Source organism: Pyxicephalus adspersus, chromosome 2 (genome assembly GCF_032062135.1).
Source record: "Pyxicephalus adspersus chromosome 2, UCB_Pads_2.0, whole genome shotgun sequence".
Lineage (NCBI taxonomy): Eukaryota > Metazoa > Chordata > Amphibia > Anura > Pyxicephalidae > Pyxicephalus > Pyxicephalus adspersus.
In genome coordinates, this window is record NC_092859.1 from 102,032,520 (window position 1) to 102,051,931 (window position 19,412).

The window sequence follows — 19,412 nt, forward strand, 5'->3', positions numbered from 1 at the left end:
CACTAACACATTCTGCAGCATTCTGTGCCTGTGTGCCCAAGAGAGCTCTCAAGTTTAGCACTTGCCTACCTTTGCTGATCTCCCTTTGCTGATGGTGGGGCTAACCCCAGGGCCATAACCTGGCTAGACTTAGCAGCAAAACGCACAATAGTCACACAAAGATTACCAGCCCATCAACCCATGCAGGGTAGGGTGTTCTATTGAACACCGGATGCTGCTTAGACTTTGCGCATCGGGGGATCCCATGTCACTGCCAGAAGAGGGATCCGAACATCATTAAGTCAACCATAAACTCCTTTGTATACCAAAGTGTTCTATGTGAAAGTAAAGCTTGGCTAAAAATTAATCTTGCAACAAGAAAATAATCCCAAACACACTAGCAAATTAACAACATAATGATCTAAAAAGGAGAATCAGGGGGTTGCAATGGATCAGTCAAAGTCCAGACCTCAATCAGATTGTGGCAGAATTATAAGAGCTGAGCATAAACAAATGCCCACAAAGCCTAATAAACTGAATCAATGTTTGGTGCCATTGAGAGACTAAAAATGTCATTGAGAAAACGCCTATTTCAAGTCATTGTTTTTGAATGTGGTTTGACAAGCTGAGTGTATTTTCTTTTTCTCGTGACTGTAAATGGCTAGCATTCTAGCATTAGGATTATACTGATTTTTACCTATTGGATGGGTGGTCTTTATGGGTGCAGATTTAAATTACTTTAATAAGGTGAATAACAAAACAATATACACAAAAATTAGGTGTTAATGCATCTGAAATTGAAATCTATGTAGGAGAATTATGGTGAATTTGTACCTATGAGTAAATGAATTTTTACAGTTTTGATATTTCTCTGCATTATCTACTGATGGCCTTCTTGATTGCAAACCAACAGATGTGACTGTGCACGACAACATGAAAGTCATTAGGGAAATGAAAAAAAAGGGCTTCAGACTCATCTTCTAATATGATGTGATCTAACTTTATAAATGCATTTATCTTTAATAAAATGTAATTGAAAATACTGATTTAAAGTCAGTTTCAAATTGCAAATCACAGATTATCAACATTTCTGTCACACATTAAAGGGTCTGCTAAGGTAATGAGGCTGTTTTTTTTGTTTTTTAAGTGGTTTATACATATATATTTTTTATTGTCTAATAGTTTTTAGTTATTACTGTAATATTTTCCTAAAAGGCTTATTGATGCAAGTCCCATTTTACTTTGTTTCATATTTATATATTAGGTCATAGCACAACCACTATGATGCATAACTGAGCAGGAAGCAAAGGGTATACATGCAAAAATCAAAAATCGCTCCTCTACATGCATTGATATTTACAAAGTATTTTAATTCCTTCAGAATTATCACAATATGAACCTTTAATGCTTTTGGGGTAAATCCCTGTGAAATTGTCTTAACGGATACCTAGTTACAAAATTATTTGACAGCATTATCAAAAAAGTTTTAAAATAAACGCTGTCAGCACAGCAATTTTGTAGGGAAGGATCCTACAAGCTACCACCCATTCTCATTATTAAAAGTGAGAAACATTTTTTCTAAAATACTTGTAATTATCAGAATCTCTTTCTGACAACCTATTTGGATCAAATGAAATTTGTGAAATCGAAGACAGCACCCCAAGTACTCAATTAGCTAGATGCTATGCTTCTGTCAACTAATGCAGAAAAAGCCTTTGAAGAATGTATCTGCAAACAAAGAATTGACAATTTTTATCCCAAACTTTATATTGTTAATAAATTCAGTAAAAAGTAACTGTTCAAATTTAGAAATGAGGAGCACAAGGAGTACACCACTAACAACCTTAGACCATCAATCATAGCAATATGATTGTCTATCTATCTACAAATTAAATGTTTTGTGCCTGAAGACCTGTACTTACACAATAAACATCTGTGGGATACTGCATCAGAATACATGGATACTTTATCAACTGTTACTCCATTGTCCAAGTGTTTACTTACTTCCTCATAAAGAGTATACTTTTTTGACAATTTTCTTTATTGAATCCGTGCGGTAATATTTTTTGTAAAAAAAAATTCTATGTGGTTCTTTCTCAAACTCTCTTGTAATTTTCCAACTATAAATAGTAAATTGATAGGTCTGTGGTTACTTTACCGGCATTACGCCAATCCATTAGTACCAAGCCAGTGATTGAGTCTCTAAAATTTGGAAACCATGGCTTTGAAATAATTGAGCTTAGCTTTTTTAAAACATGTGGGTGTAATCTATCCGTTCCTGGTGCCCTATTACCTTTAAATAGGTCTAATGGTTGCTTGACCATATCATTTTGGAGTCACTGTGTTTTCCTTTAGGCTGTGGCAATGATACATCAGATTTAAGCTCCACTATTTTCTAATATGTACACAGAGCTGAAAAGGGCAATTTATAAATTTGCCATTTCTTTGTAAGGGTCTTGTAAGGGTCTATTTGCTTAGACCTGATCTTTCTGCTATTAATATATTAAAATTGGACATGCTGAAACTTGATTTACTGCTCAAAAATAAACCAGTTTACAGCACATGGAAATGCAAAGGAAATCTGTTTCAACTGCAATTATTTTCTTTCAAAAAAAAAATAAAAGGTGGTAAAATAGGTTTGTTGGCTTTATTTATGGCACACTTGTTATGGATCATTTACTTACTTAAATTACTGAAATCTACACCTTCCTTATTTTGTTAGTTGTACTACAAAATGTTTTTGTTTTTTTTTAGCAAAAATAGTGTTTTTGAAATTGCCTTCTCAGCACTGTCCTACATGTGAACTTGAAAACTAAAAAAAATTGTTTTAACTTTATTTTATTCTGTTGATTGCTCTTAAAAGCTTTAAAAAGCCAAGCAACACATTACATGAAACATCATGAAGTAATCAACAACACCCTAAATATTTGCATTCACCCAAGTTTTCTTTAATAGGATTAATTACATCAAGTTGAACCTGTAGGTCCCAAATATAATACCCAGAATACACAGAAAGACCTTCCTGGTCACATCAACCTAAGTTCTAACCAACTCAGCCAAATGTATTCTCCACCGTCTTACAATGTGCACACAAAATTCCTCCCGCCCTGGTCAACTGACTTGGTTACTGTACATTCCTTCCTTGCCACCTCAACCTACTGTTCACAACGGATCCCTCTTCCTCCCCTAAACACTGGTTACAGTCCATCCTTTCCCAGCCAACTTAATTTCCAGACAAAGCACAGCCTTTCCCCAGATTTGCAGAACTTTTAAAATTATATTGCTGCTGTCTGTTGAGGGAAAAACCAGACTAGAATCTCTTCTTTCTTTGCTAGAATGTTAAAATTACACATTTTATTGAATAAAAGTAAAAGAATGTCATGCGTTCCCCTCCCAAAAAATCCACATCACTTTTCAAATCAATAGGCATAAAGTAGAAATGTAAATAATGTTCCAGTGCTCAAGGTGTAAACAATTACTAGCCACGTAAAGTTTAAAGTAATTCCTCCACTGTTCTCATTTGCTAAATAATACCGGTGTGTTCTGTATCCACTAATATTTATTGTACGGTGTGTAACATTTTACCTTAAGGACAAGCGTGACACAATCAAATATGACAAGTTATTGTGCAAACCTTGCAAAGGCTAACTGGCTCCATATGCTAGCCCCCTCTAGCTCCCTGTTACATCATCACGAAAAAGGTTGACATATTTTTTTCCATTTTCTCATGCTTCACTACATGCTGCCTCAGTCAATTATTCCACTTTATTTTTTTGTTATATCAGTTGTAATATCTCATGTACTTGCAAGCTATAATTTTTTGAAGAAAACATTTATAAAATCTATCACTATGGTATGTTATGCGGTCAGTTCTCCACTGCTAAGCAAAAGACAATCCACAATTAATTTGCTAAGGTACTGTGCCTCTGGAATCACAGGTTCTACTAATGTGTCCCTAAACATTTTTTTTTTTAAACAGAAGGGGTAAAAGGGGTATTTATATGTCCTTCCCTGGGGCATGATTACCTGCGTACCTTTAATTTGTATTTATGAAGTTCCATTTTTAGGACGTCCTGCTTAAAGACTTGATGCCAGTGTACAAGCTCAAAATGGGAATATCTCAGGAAAGGGTATTTTCAAGGACAAAGGCCAAATTTACATAAACGGTTTCCCCTTCATTCGAATGCAGCAGTTCATGCTAGAGCATTTTTGAGTGTTGTGTTTTTGTGTTGCAAAGAAAACAAAGGATAAAGCATTTGGTGACTCACACATTTATAAAATAATCTCCCTGATTTAAAATGCATGGGAAAAAAGACCAAGATAAAAAAGATATTTGGTACTTTAATTCTTTGGGCCAGCGATTCACAGCATGGCTTGAAGTAACCTTTAATTGAATGTAACATTTTTTGTAACATTGGGGATTGTTAGTCACAAATAAAGATTTAATTTTTTTGGTTAGAAAAAAATTCAATTAGAAGTGTAAACTTAGGGGTACATTTAAATTCAGTTAAAATGATATTCCCTGCAGATGAGGAAACCATTTTCTACAACAGAATCAGTTTGTTTTGATTTTTGTCAAAATCACAGTATTTATTTTCAATAAACTAGATGACCACATGTGATTAGTTTAATAAATAAATGTATACAGTGCATATGTTATATCTGAAGGGAACCTGTAGGTTTCTCTGCTTGTTATTTCTGTCCTAGGGCTGTTTTTACTGGGAATCTGTAAGAGCAGGATAGGGCAAACGCCTAATTCCAGGCCCCACATTTTCCTAAGGCCCACAAGGCTATTTAGCGCACCCAGTGCTAAGCAGCAGGTGGCTGCTGGTTAAACTAGCTGTGTGTCAGCCTGTCTGTTGCTGCAAAAAGAATTTGTTTATGCTAGCCAGGAAGCTGAACAGTTTATTTATGGACTTTTGTTATCATTGATACTAAACCCTGTGAGGGGGGGCTGTATTTTTATTGTTTTTTTGCTAAATAAATACAGGAAAGGGCCCTAAAGTAAAGTTGATGTTGAAAATTGTTTTTGTTCTTTTGTGGCTTTTGTTTTTCAAAAGTGAAATTTTCCTTTGTTTTCAGTTTTAATGATAAGGAAAGAAATATATTTCACATTTACATGCAATGAATAACACATACACTTGAAATTAATTTTTAAAGCAAAATGCAGCAGAATGAGACATAATGTCTGCTCAAATCCATCTAAATGCAGTCACATTGATTGGGAGGCGTTTCATAATACAGATGGACAATGACCCAAAACATACAGCCAAAGCAACCCAGGAGTTTATTAAAGCAAAGAAGTGGAATATTCTTGAATGGCCAAGTCAGACACCTGATCTGAACCCAATTCAGCATGCATTTCACTTGTTGAAGACTGAACTTCAGACAGAAAGGCCCACAAACAAACAGCAACTGAAAGCCACTGCAGTAAAGGCCTCGCAGATCATTTAAAAGGAGGAAACCCAGCATCTGGTGATGTCCATGAGTTCTAAACTACAGGCTTTTCAACCAAATATTACAAATGAACATTTTATTTTCAGCTTTTTAATTTGTCCAATTACTTTTGAGCCCCTGAAATGGATTGTGTTAAAAAAAAAGGCTTTAGTTCCTCACATTTTTATGCAATCTTTTTTGTTCAACCTACTGAATTGAAGCTGCAGATCAACTGCATCTGAGTTGTTTCATTCTTTTAAATGGTATTTATTATATTGTTAATAAAAAAAATTATTTTTTACTCTTGTGATGTTGATTGACAACAAAAAGTCTGGTATGCTATGCTACCCTGTCTGCTTCTTTGAATTCTAATAAGATCTAACACACTTCTAATATCCCAATTCCTCTGGAATGGGGAGGTGTAAGAAACCAAAAGTTTAGGTGGGGAACATCTGTGGCTAACATCCTCTAAAATGTCCTCAATATGGATTCATTAGAACATAAAAATCTGAGCACTAAACCAAATTGGGGTTCAGGTACTGGAAGGGTAAAGTCATAGTTTTTTTATCTTGTGATGATGCTTTGGTGACGAAAGTTTGGGGGGTGTTAGCCACAAATGTCTCCCCCTTGCATCTATATTTTTGTTTACCTGCATTTCTTTGTTTCAGAGAAATTAGGGTTGAAGGTGTCATGGTAATATAAATTTTAGGGGGTTTTTACAGGTGTCCTCCACTTGGACCTACATTTTCGGTTTCTTACACCTCCCCATTCCCCATAAAGGTTTAAGGAAGAGACGCAGACAGGATAGCATAGTAGGACACTTATAGTTTTGTGAAGGGTAGCTATAAATTTAGGGGCCCCAACTCCTTGCTATGTAAGTGGCTCCAGGGTCCCCAATTTGCATATTCAGTTTTGGGCTCCTAGATGCACTTGCCTTTGAAACAAAAACCCCAACATTCAATTTTCACAAGTTTTTAAAATTGTGACCCCCCATTTCTTGAAATTCTTGGTTGCTAGAAGCTGTGTGGGTCCCCTGTATAGCCTTAAAATTGATTCATGAAGTCATTACGACTTAGGAGATATGAAGTTTTGAACACAGTGAGTTGTTAAGCTGCAGAATACGACAAGCGACCTGTACACACACTATGCTGACAACTTATACATGCCCATTGGCAGCCCTGCCCCCATCTTGCTATCACACGCATGATGTTCTTAAAGCATCACCACATTTTTAACATTATATAAAAAGGTGACTGAAATGCCCTGTATTTTGCATTCTCCAATAAACTTCAATCAAGAAAATACATTGACATGTTAAAAATAAAGTCGAATAAAGGAAATTTCATGAACACACATATAGGTTAGACCAGTGAGTTAGTTAACAGTACAGTTTGTTCTTGTTCTTTTTAGCATAATCTAAACCTCTAATGATCAAAACACAAGAATCACTTGTAAAATAATTGTTAGTAATTATGCATGTGTGTAAAATATTTTTATTTCACATTGATGCATGGGCAATATTCTCCTACAGACTGTCAATTTACTAGGAGTAATACCCTTAGGGATATAATAAACTCATTTTATTTAATAACAAAAAAATGTCGCCTTTGAATATGCAGTATAAACATAGGTTTAAAAAAATGCTGTTTGCACAAACTTGTAAGCCTGCTGAGATCTAGTTGCAGTAAATACATCAGTTTTTACTATGCATGTGTTTTTATAAGTGAGCATCAAGGCTGAATAAAATTTGCATTAGCTGTTTACATGCATAGTGCAGTATTTGGGATCCCATAACAAAACATGCTATTTTTTTGCGTCAGATCATTCTTTTTAAAATGACAACTTATCTTTAGGGTTTTGCCATCCAGCTATAATTTATCAAATGAACAACTGATTAGTCCTAAAGCAATTGCACACAACTGTCTTAAGATGCTTCATAGACATTAGGTTTGATCAGATCTGAACTAAAAAGACCAGACCAGAAGACTGTCATCAAAGGTCCGTTGCAGGTGAAGTAAAATCCTGACAAAAAAACATGTTAATAGAGACTGACTGAAAAGAAGGGCATACTTTGTCTTAACACCTAAGTGACTTAAATACGTACATGACTGTGTTGATACCAGCCAGTTGTTGGAACATTTGCAATCCGCAGCCAACAAAAAGAGCACGACGTGTTGGAGGGTATGTTAACATTCTGTAAATAACAGGTCCTTGAAAAAAATAGAAAGAAGAAAAAACAATTAGCTTTCTAAAAAAAAATAACAACCAAATAACATGTTACATTTGTGTATTTGTACATTTCTGAGATATCACATGTGCAGAATAACATATGTATTTAACTTAATAGAAGGTAATCTGTTATTTATAAATCTCTGATAGACATCAAAGCCAGGAGGGCAATCCACTTTTTCTTTTAGTCACTTTGAAAACAAATAAACAAATCTTCTAGTACACCTGCTCTTTCTCTGCATGCAGTCGTGCATTTCCTGCAAACTCCTTAGACAGAAAAGCATGCTAACAATTATGAGCAAAAATTATTGTACAGGTGGTAGGAGGGGATAGGTAGGCTTTGATATTAGTAGAAAGCACATTTTGCTTTGTTTAAGCAAAAAAAAAAAACAATATTTTGTCCATTTAACAAAGTGTCTCTACAATGGTACAGTAGTTAATTTAGGCTGGGTCTACACGGACGTTTTTAAAAATGCTTGTAAACGTTCCTACTGCGTTTATATGCACTTTTATTAGAAAACGTCTATACAGCATTGTAATCAATAGAAGCATTTACTTGCCTTTTTTTAGGCATTTCCCAGCGTTAATCCTTTTTTTTTTTTTTTTTTTATTTGCAGGCAGCGTTATAGTTAACGTTCATAAATGTGCCTTAAGGAAACATCCTGGTGTAGATTAGCCCTCTGGAATGCATGGGAATTTCAGTGGGCTTTTAAAGCCTCAGTTTAAACCCTGAGGAAACTGTCCGTGTAGACTAAGCCTTAGGCCCTGATTTATTAACCTTCCCCAAAGCTGGAGAGAATACACTTTCAGCAGTGAAGCTGGGTGATCCCGCAGACCTGGAACGGATTTCCTAAAAGTACTTTGCTATTTGATAGCCAATGTTTTCACTCCTGGAACAGATCAATTCCAGGTTTGCTGGATCACCCAGCTTCACTGCTGAAAGTGTATTTTCTCCAGCCTTGGAGAGCTTTAATAAATCAGGGCCTTAGTCTCAAAAATTCACACACACATACACATCTAAATTTTCTTCTATATATTTTTTTCAGATAGCATTTGTCATTTCAAAGAAACAAATGCAAGAACCATTTATCAATATCTTAAAATTAGAAACTAATCTAACATTAAAAAGGATGATATATTCATGAGTATGGAATGAATATTCTCTTTTTTAAACAAAAGATCTATGTATAATTCAAAGGCTACAGTATGTCGCTTAGCAACCTCATTAATGCAGAAATACATGGAGAATGAAAAGACAATTATTAATATCTGACTGCAGCATTTCCAGCATTTCCAGCAATTCAAAGGTAAACTGCAAAAACACGTTACCTTACTCACATGTATGATTTTTGTTTTTTTATGAAGTGCAAAATATAGGTAGTTTACTTGTTTGAATTGATCACCTAAATGCAACCATTTTAAAAACACATTGTGGCTATTTTAAGGCTAAACCTTGAAAAGAAACATTAATGGAAAAAAAAAGAACTTTCATCAATCAAGTTCAGGGCTCACCAAATTGTGGGAATTGCCATACTGATCTTCATATTTTGAGTATGCACATTTTGAAATCAGGAAATCAGACAAGGCATTCTTATGTGACCTCTGATCCCTTAAACTTTATTTTGTTTCAGACACATAATAAATAAATCAGGCTAAATATAAATATCTTTCATACTCAAAAGTCAGAACAATTAGAAAAAGACAAAGTGTACAAATCCATGAGTAAGCCTAATCATTACTGCTTTTCCTTTAAGTACAACTAAAAAAATCCTGTATTTCAGTCTTAAGAAGTACCAAATCCAGTTGCTATGTGATGAACAAGATTCTTTACTTCCTCCAGTCAAAAACTCTTTTATTGGTGCCTCACTTGCTACTTCTTCCATAATCTGCAGTGGGAGTATTTCAGGTAGTGTTGTTAATCCCAAAAGCAACGGGCAGGACCAGGAGCAGCCAAGGTGCTGATTATGAAGACTCAGTGGGCCTGATTTAATAAAGCTCTCCAAGGCTGGAGAGGATACACTTTCATCAGCAAATCTGGGTCATTCAGCAAACCTAGAATGGATTTCTTCAAAGTCATTTACTACTTGCTAACAAATGTTTTAAATCCTGGACCAGATCCATTCCAGGTTTGCTGGATCACCCAGCTTCACTGTTGAAAATGTATTCCCTCATAAGAGAAGGCAACCCTGCTCTGAATTCAGGATCTGTCCAGCATTGTTGCTATACTCAAGAAGTTGATCATGAAAATTATACCCAGTCAGTATTTACTATATATATAGTGAATATATATCAGCAACTTTAATGCTACACAGCTATATAGGTTGAAAAAAAGACAGAAGTCAGAAAATATGCAAAAACCTTTTTCCAGGCAACAAATAATTGTACAACTCTATGAAATGATTTTTATCCTTCTTCATACAAAAAAAATATATAAGAAAGCAATGACCAGATTAACCAATCAGGTTTTTGAAGTTTTTCAATATTTAAACAACCGGAAGCACTTAAGAATATGCTGGAAAAAGCGGATGATTTACTCTAAGGCTTTACACAACATCTACAATCTTAAATACAAAATGATCTTAACTATTAAAGTTAAAGGCTATATACAAGCTATATTCTAACTGCAAAAATGAATCACGATCCAAAGAGCTTTAGGAAGTTTGCTCATTCAATGTTATCCATATCAAACTGCTCCTATGCTGATGACAACGTTATTTGCTTTTCATTGGTAGACTCATGTTTGAACGGCTTTCAGAACTGCAAACACGTAATCAAACAATGACAGCCAGCATCACGTTAACAGTGATAAAAGAATTTGAAATTCATATTTTTTTCATTTCTTCATAGTCTGAGAAGATCATGAAAAGCTTACAACTGTCTATCATCATCTCTTAGTGACTATCTCTGATGCATTATAAATGAAAGCTATGCTCTTGTGTTTAATATTACCTTCTCCATTACAAACAGTAGTAAATCTACATCGGGTTTACCAATGTACCTAACCCCATTTAAAACACACATACGTTCACACAATTTAAAAAATGTTTTTACAGCAAAATATATTTATCTACACCCACTGTCCAATAACATAAAATCTGCAATGGAAAATGAATCAATGAGTTAAAAAGGATCAGTTATTTACTAAAGACTCCATGTATGAGAAATTATGTTGCTTGGAGCTCCCTGGATTGTGTCCAAGTGACCTGTGATATAGCAGTTTTGTGCAAACATCAGCACAACATAGGGTGGTTAATCAACTGTGACATTTAAAAGTAATGAAACAAAAAGTGTGAACAACCGACAGAGGCTACAAAGCTATGGGCAACTCACAACTTTTAAATCCAACTTAGCAACATAGAAACTATAAAGCTCAAAGCCTTGCTGGGATCATGTAGAATGAAAAGTCAGCCTTCATATTGAAGCAAAGGCTAAAAACCATGGACAGCTTGGACAACACAAAAACAATGTCAACCGGTGCCAGACGCATAGACTGTGAGGAACCTTGAGGTGCATAGGTCATTTCAATAAAGAAACCAGACAGAAGTCTCTAAAACAAACTTATCATTGTTTAACCTTGAGAAACAAGGGAGAAAAGTATATGTAACTGATCAGCTGAAAAGGAAATAAATGAAAGGAAAAAAAAAATCTCATGGAGTAAGTAAGGCAGAAGTTGCAAGGAGAGCTCCAAGGGACATATTTGACAAATGTTCTAATAGGATGACAATGATCAGCTAAACAGAAAAGCCAAAAGCAGAGATGTGGTCTTTGATTCTATGACATTCAGCTACATAAAATCAAATTCAACAGGGAGGAATCAAAAGGCGGGATTGGGGAGGAAGAGCGAAGCGAAAACCCTGTCTACTTTGGTACTCCAAACACTATACATGTGACATGATTTATATGTATATTTTAGATGTTTGTAATGTATCTATTTATATGCTCATTTGTATTGTATCTTTAGTGCGTTCAAGTTACTGATGAGCTGCATACTTAAAAAAAACCCTGATGAAGCAGAGTTTCTCTGCGAAACGCATTTGGTTGCCAAAAGATCTGTAACAATATCATAAGTCTGAACCTTTGTTTAAAAAAAATGTTTATCCTAGGGTCTATAAAATACACCTACCATAATGTTTCTGGGAGTGTGAATTTTCAACCTACTTTTATATGTTGATTTGTGTTCTACATGTGGTATTATAATAAAAATGTTTGTTTTTAAAATCTACTTACAGTGTATGTGAACTGCCTTAAAAGTCCCATTTATGTAGTTTGTTATTTATGTCCAGAAAACTCTTTAAAAACTAATTTTCTATCTTGTACTCAAAACTTATCCTATGTTTGACATTTCCTTTTAATTCTCGCATGCTTAACATTTGATTCATTTTTTTTAACTGATTATCGTGCTAGTAATGACACAATTGTGCAGATGTCAAAGCAGATGCCTTCCTGATGGCACAAGCAAACTATTGAGTGATTCCTTTCATAACAAAAAGGAAACACGATAAGGAGTCAACTGTTAAATGAGTTTGTGAATTTCAGAGTAAATAAAGCAAATCAGAGGATCTGAAACTGTATGTTTTCTTCATACACATCAAGGGATCACACCATTATTAGGACATTAGTTATATTTGTTATATTAGTTAATATTTAGTATATTGGGACAGGTTTAATGAGCTGTAGCATACATCAGAAATATTACATTTCTGTAAACTAGCAACCTCTAAAAACATTTAACACACTAATGAAAAATCAGTGTAAATAAGTCAGTTGATCTATACCACAATATAGCCAGGCACTGGCATTCTGGGTACAGGTTTCCACTTAAAACTCATGCGCTAGAAGAATTCAAAGCTGTAGGATCTAATTAGAGCAGAATTTCTATTTTTTTTAACATGGGGGAACCCCCTGAAATAACTTTTAGGCCTTTGGCGAACCCCAGTTATAACTACTTTATCCACAACTTACAGTAAGTTAGTGTGGTAGTCAGTGGGAAGAACGTCAAATACTGGGAAGAAATAGTCAAAAAGATTATTGGTGTCAGTTAAACTGCCCTGAAACTCAGCGATTGCTATGGTTCAAGAAACCTCTAGCAAACTTTGGAGGAATCTTAGTTGAGAAACACCGCGCTAGAGGGAGACTAGGTGGCTAGAATATATGGGATTTAGTCACAAAAAATATATTTTGCAGTAGAGGTCAGGTTGTAAAGATTTTTCGAATATGTGCCACATCCCAATGGAATGTCTTAGGCTTACAAGTATCACAAACAAAACAGGGGACTTTTTGGGCACAGAATTTAAAATAGATGAAAATATAACTTTTATTTTAGATAATTTAAAACACAAGTAAAAGGCTGACAATATAACTACACAAGTAAAAACAAAAATATTTTCACATCATAGCAAGGTCTCATATAGGTTAGATGGAATTTTTTACTTTTATTCTACGCGTTTCGCAGGTTTAAACCTGCTTCATCAGGAAATTATTGAGACCTAATGACATACAAGAATTAACAATGTCTAGTTTACCCTTATTTTATAACAATATTAAATACTTTCAAATAGGTATTTTTTACATACCACTTCTTTATTGACAACAACACTCTAAGGTGGGTATCTCCTCCAAACAAAAAAAGCACTGACTTTAGGCCAGGCAGCAGAGTGGTATAGGCTAGCAGGTGAGGATTATCTCATATCTCCTTAGTAAGTCACCTAAAATTGTTTTACAAACAGTTTTTAGATTATTCACATAGACCGTTATGTCAAGTGTGATTGGCTACCAGGAGATACCTATAAGTCCGGAACAAGCAGTGTCAAGTTTCTGCCTCTGGTTGATCCACATAAAATATTTCTGCCACCTCTCCATATCAAGTTAGGCTTGTAAAGGCCATGAGTAAAAACTCCATGGGTTTTCAGTACCTTGTTAAGAAGTTTCCAAATATAAACACTGCAAAAATGAATGAAGGGATATTTATAGGACCACAGATCAAGTCTGTTTGGCAAGATGATGTTTTCAAACAATCTCTCTCAGCAGCTGAGCAAGAAGCTTAGGATGCATTCAAGTGGCTGTGTGAAAATTTCCTGGGCAACCATAAGTCTCCAGCATACAAGGAAGGAGTTCAGAATCTGCTTGATTCATACCAGAAACTGGGTGGTCACGTCATTAAAAATACATTTCTTGCACTCACATCTAGAATTCTTTTCGGAAAATCTTGGTATGGTGAGTGACAAACAAGGAGAACGTTTTCACCAGGACACACAGTTAATGTAGCACCGCTACCAAGGTTTCTGGAATGAAAATATGATGGCTGACTACTGCTGGATGCTGTACTGCGACAATCCAGACAAAGTACACAAGAAAATCATACTGTAACCATTGAGTAAGTGCTCAGCAGGCACTTGGGCTATGAGTGGGGCTTAAATCCAGGGGAGGGCACTATCTATCATGTCTGCTTCTATTCACTACAACACTGCACTAATCTGTGGGCATCACTTAGATCATAGGTTCCCAAACTTTGTTGGGTCAGAGTCCAATTTTTCAAGGAGTGATTCGATAGTGCACCCCTTGGATAAAGTACACTATACTATATATTAAAGGATATATATATATCTATATATAAAGGATATATATATTAAGGACAGATTTTTAAAATTATTTTATTAGAAAATATTACCAATGTTGGTGTATTGCTCAAAATATAATTAAAATAAAAATTTATATTAAAAAAATGAATATTATTAGTGTGATAAGCTTGGTGGCTAGTGGGCCGCTATGTGTAATAGGCACCCCGCCAGCTGCCCAGTCCCTCACGCAGCAGTGTCTGCAGATTTGACTCCAGGCATCAGTGAGCGGTACTGAGCGTCTACCCAAAGCCAGGGTTCCATGGCACGAAGAAGGGGTAAACGCAGAGCCACCGCACCACCAGTCTGAATGCAGCCTTAAACTTTGGTGAGCTAGCAAATTTATTATTGAGGCACCACAGCGCACAAACAATTGGTAGTACTATGGAAGTGGCCCCCAGGGGTCCCAAATATGCAAACTCAATTTGAGGACCTTGGTCTTGAAATAACTAATCACCACAATTTTTACTTTATATAGAAGGGAAGATAACCCTTTGTTTTTTTCATAAAATGCATCAAAAAACAAAAAGCCAAAGCCCCTCCCATTCTGTCATTACCCCCGCAGGAATACAGACTGAAGGGAAGCGCAGAGACTCCTGGGATACGCACGTCACGAATTCCAGGAGGCTTGGGTTCGAGAAAATACATGTGCAGAAGGGACTTTTCTGTGATTGAAAAAAGAAGGATGGCGATCTCAAACACGCGCATTTACAAATACAGCAAATGTCAGGGATCTGTGCAAATAAAGTTGTCATCTTTTTCATTTTTACTTTAGGTCCACTTTAATGGAGACGGACACAGCTCTCATACTGCTGTTGTACAAGGAGTAGGAATATTTCACAGTACAAGGTGGGGGGGTAGCACGCAATGACCCACAGCCAAGGCTGTGAATCAAACAGAAGAGGAAGAGCTGGGCAGCACACAGGAAGAGGGGGAAGCAGCTGGTCCTCAACGCCCCCTTATTTTGCACCCTTACACATCTTCAGCGCCCGTTGGGAACTCATGACTTTTGATGAACAGAGGTCAAAGTCAGTAATCCAGCTGCTCCACCACAAGTTCCTTGCTTGGGATTTGGGTATATAAAAGATGAGGGGGACAGAGTGCACAGTCAGTTGGAAGACAAAAATTAGGTATGCTACAAATGGAAGATCAGCCTGCAGACCAATAAGAAAGTGCAAATATTTAGCAGGGTCAACAGGTATTCACTACTTTACAAAAACGGCATAAACAAACAGATAAAATTATTTCAGAGCCTCAAATGAAACAAAAACATTTTGGCTTTACTGACAATTTAGGGTAAATAGAACGGAAAAGAGGGTTATTTTAAAAGATTTGTATAGGTAAAGGTAAAAATTCTACTCACTTGCTTTTTGTAACTGCAACATTAAATGTAATGAAATCTCCAATTGGCAACAGTTGGAACACGGTTTTGCAACATTGTTTGAAATCCATATGAAGTGGGTAATAATGGGCTATTAGGCACTATCAAACATGTAAAACACGATGGGACGGATAATTGAAAATGCTATCATATTTATGTTGATACCAGATTGATACCAGAGCAAAACATATAACAGTTTCACTGCCATGACTACCGATTTGTTCCCCACCACTGATTCTACACAGAGAGTGTTGCTAAAAACACAAGCATCAGGTATTTTGATGTATGTTTAGTTTAATGTATTTTTTCTGTTAATGTAGTAATAATTTAATTGATGATAACAATGAAATCTTTTTTTATGGTTGTAGATTCTTTCTCCTCTCTCCTGAGGAAGCAGATATTTCCGCAAAACGCGTAGAGAATTAACCCAGAATGTATCCCTTTTTATGTGGTTTTATGTATTGGAAATGAGCCTTTTAATGTTAATATTATTCAAATTTTGTTATTTTCATAATAAATGTAGTTGATATTGACCTAAAAAATCCTGCTAAAACAATTGGTGTTCTTCACCATATGTTCTTTTTTTCTGACTTTGAAACTGATCTATAATGGACCTTAAAAAACAAAAGAATATTACAGGAAGGCTTTCATCAGATTTTTTTTTTTTTTTTTATAAAACGCAATGAATAAATCTTCTCAGGAAAATAGTCAAAGGCTTCATTCAAGGTTAGGCCACATATTGCATAAAGGACAAACATGCTCTTTGAAGCTGCTGAAAGGATTGTCAGACATTTTTTATATTCAGAACAAAAGTTAGCTTTATGTTTTTTTAACAAGCAAAATTGCCAATCAAACATGGTCCCCATTACTCAGGTTAGCATAATTTGCTGTATAATTTCACATAAATTTTTTTTTTGCTTAAAGCTGAATGAACAATAACTCCGCTCAAGAGATGCAACATTTGCAGGTTTTCTTGCTGGCATATTCTCCCTTGATTCTCTTAGTTCTCAGGGTTCAGAAAGTATGCAAAACAAAGGATCGCCCAAAAAGCTGAAGTCCATTTAGTAAAAAGCACTGACAAGCAGACTTTTTATTGGCAAAAGGAGCAGTAAAGCATTCTTTGTCAAAATCATTTCAATCAACCTGTCAGCATTTGTTTTTCTAATACAGTTAGGTCCATAAATAATTGGACAAAGACAGCTTTTTTCTAATTTTGGTTCTGTACATTACCACAATAATTTTAAATGAAACAACTCAGATACAGTTGAACTCCAGACTTTCAGCTTTAATTCAGTGGTTTGAACAAAAAGATTGCATACAAATGTGAGGAAGTAAAGCCTTATTTTAACACAGTCACTTCATTTCAGGTGCTCAAAAGTAATTGGAGGAATAAAAATCTAAAAATAAAATGTTTATTTCTAATACTTGGTTGAAAACCCTTTGCTGGCAATGACAGCCTGTAGTCTTAAACTCATGGACATCACCGGATGCTGGATTTCCTCCTTTTTAATGCTCTGCCAGGCCTTTACTGCAGCGGCTTTCAGTTGCTGTTTGTTTGTGGGCCTTTCTGTCTGAAGTTCAGTCTTCAACAAGTGAAATGAAATCAATCCACATCTTTTGTCCTATCTATATTTGTGACCTGATACATAAATACACCCTTGCTTACCTCTCTCACCACCTTGAATGACCTAATAATAAACTCAATTATAATCCTCAATTATAACTTGCCCCCAACCCCTACAGCTTTTTTATGGAGAGAGTTGGAAAAGAGAGTTCTCTAAAGCTTCGACACACTCTCAGGTACTCCATCCCTCAACCTATTAGGCTTGTTCTTACCTATATAAACATATTTGAACAAGCCATTCAAACCCACCTTTCCAAATTTCCCTTATACTATCAATTTGTCACCATTTCCTCTCCCACCTCTTGTAATCTCTATTGGAAAGGGTCCTCTTTCCCTCCTGCAGGTTTGTCACCTGCATCCCCTTTTTATTGTACAACGCAAACATGTTTTAATTGAGGGTTATAGATCCTGGTAGTATATTGGTCCACAACAAACCCTTATTTAGCATGCAGTACTAAACCTAATTGTGGCTTGAAGGGAAGTTAAGGCCTCCATATGCGGATGACCTAATGTTTATTCTTACTAATCAGGTTATTTCCTTGCCTAACTGAATATGCTCCCTACAGGCATATGGTTCTTTAACTTCAAAATTAGATAAATGTTTCTTTAGGTTCCATTATTCATCAATTGGAGCAATCCTTTTCATTTAGGCATACATGGTACACATACCTGCCTTTACAAAAAACATGTATGAATAGAAACAGTTTTTGAATAAAACCTATTTGTGGCTTCTGTTGATTCCCAGACCTCTCCTTAAAAGGTCAAAAGATTAAATGCTCTAGTTTTGATACTATCCATAATGTACCTAGGACAGCTAATTAGTATGTGACTATTCTTGTCCTTTGTCTGATTTATTTGAATTCTTTTTGTAATGTATTTCCTAAAATTATTGTACTGAGTTGTATGCAGTTCAGTTGCAAAAAAGTGTTGATTATAATTTATCATTACCTTTTTGGTTTAAAGAATGTTAAATAGAATTGTATAATAAATACTGTAACATTCCTCCCAATGGGAGCATATCTGGGACACAGCGGCACATGGTGTGGTACATGTTAGTTTTTATGAAGCTAATTATAAACTGTTTACGCGCTGGTAGTTGACACCCGTTAGAATGGCAAAATTCAAATCTGAAATGTCTAATTTGCGTTTCCGACAATGCGATGCAGAGGGTACTTCTTATCATATTTGGGGGACCTGTCTGCGTGGTAAATGGTTCATGATTGGTGTATACCAGATTGTATATACCCTTTTGTCCCCAAAAGAGTATAAAGAAAGATCCCTATGAAGCATTGTTGCTGCTAAAACCACACAATTGTATGAAACATCAACATTTAGACTTTTCAATTTTGTTTTCATAGCAGCCAAGCAAACACTTGCTAAGGCTAGGTCTTCAGGTACCCCACCCTAAACCCCCCCTAGCATTCTAATTCTGTCGGTATTTCCATGCAAAAAGTGTTACATTTTTTTTGCATGGAAATGTATTTTACATCATAGGCTATAATTATAAATATATATATCAGGATTTCTTTGTATTGGAATCAATATAGCCGTTTTGTAATGAATCCGATACAAAATTATTTGAATTCTCCGCCGATCCTCCCGCCCGCACCAACATCACTGGAAAACTCCGGAAAACAACTCTGCAGTTCGCAGCTGAAGATTGAAGAGAGAAGAGGTGTCCCCAGGACCTGCAGGGAAGAGCAGGATTACCATGTTTTGCAGGTAAAATCCACCCCAAGTCACACTTGGTATTACCGCTAGGGGGGTTAAACAAGTAAAATGTACGATTACTTGGTACTAATGAGCTTTTAGCTGCAAAATTAAATAATTCTATGGGAGTTTTCCATAACATTTGGATGCCTTGGATCACGCATTATTTACCAGGGGATTTTAATATGGACCTTTTTTCCTTTTGAGGTTTATTTTGTCTTTTTATTTTAGTATTACTGCAGTTACTTATGGCTAGGTGGGTCTGGGGTCTCATCCTCCTTATTCCCTACCCTCCACCCCTCTCCTTTGTTTTTTGTTTTTCTGGTAGGTATCTTTTATGTTTTTTCTAATTTTTCTTTCAATTGTATATAAAAAATGTTTTTATGTGAATGCGTTTGGTTAGGGTAGGACATATTTAGTGCCTGTTTAATTATGCACA

The 19,412-nt window shown here is 35.6% G+C and overlaps 1 protein-coding gene across 1 annotated transcript in view; it reads right to left on the reverse strand.

The window, feature by feature from the left end:
* Positions 1-19,412, reverse strand: part of SLC2A13 (solute carrier family 2 member 13) — a 100,099-nt gene that overhangs the window by 30,529 nt on the left and 50,158 nt on the right. Inside the window, exon 4 of the mRNA XM_072401632.1 lies at positions 7,520-7,625. Within this exon, the coding sequence (XP_072257733.1) occupies positions 7,520-7,625 (106 nt within the window). The remainder of the gene's footprint in view (positions 1-7,519; positions 7,626-19,412) is intronic.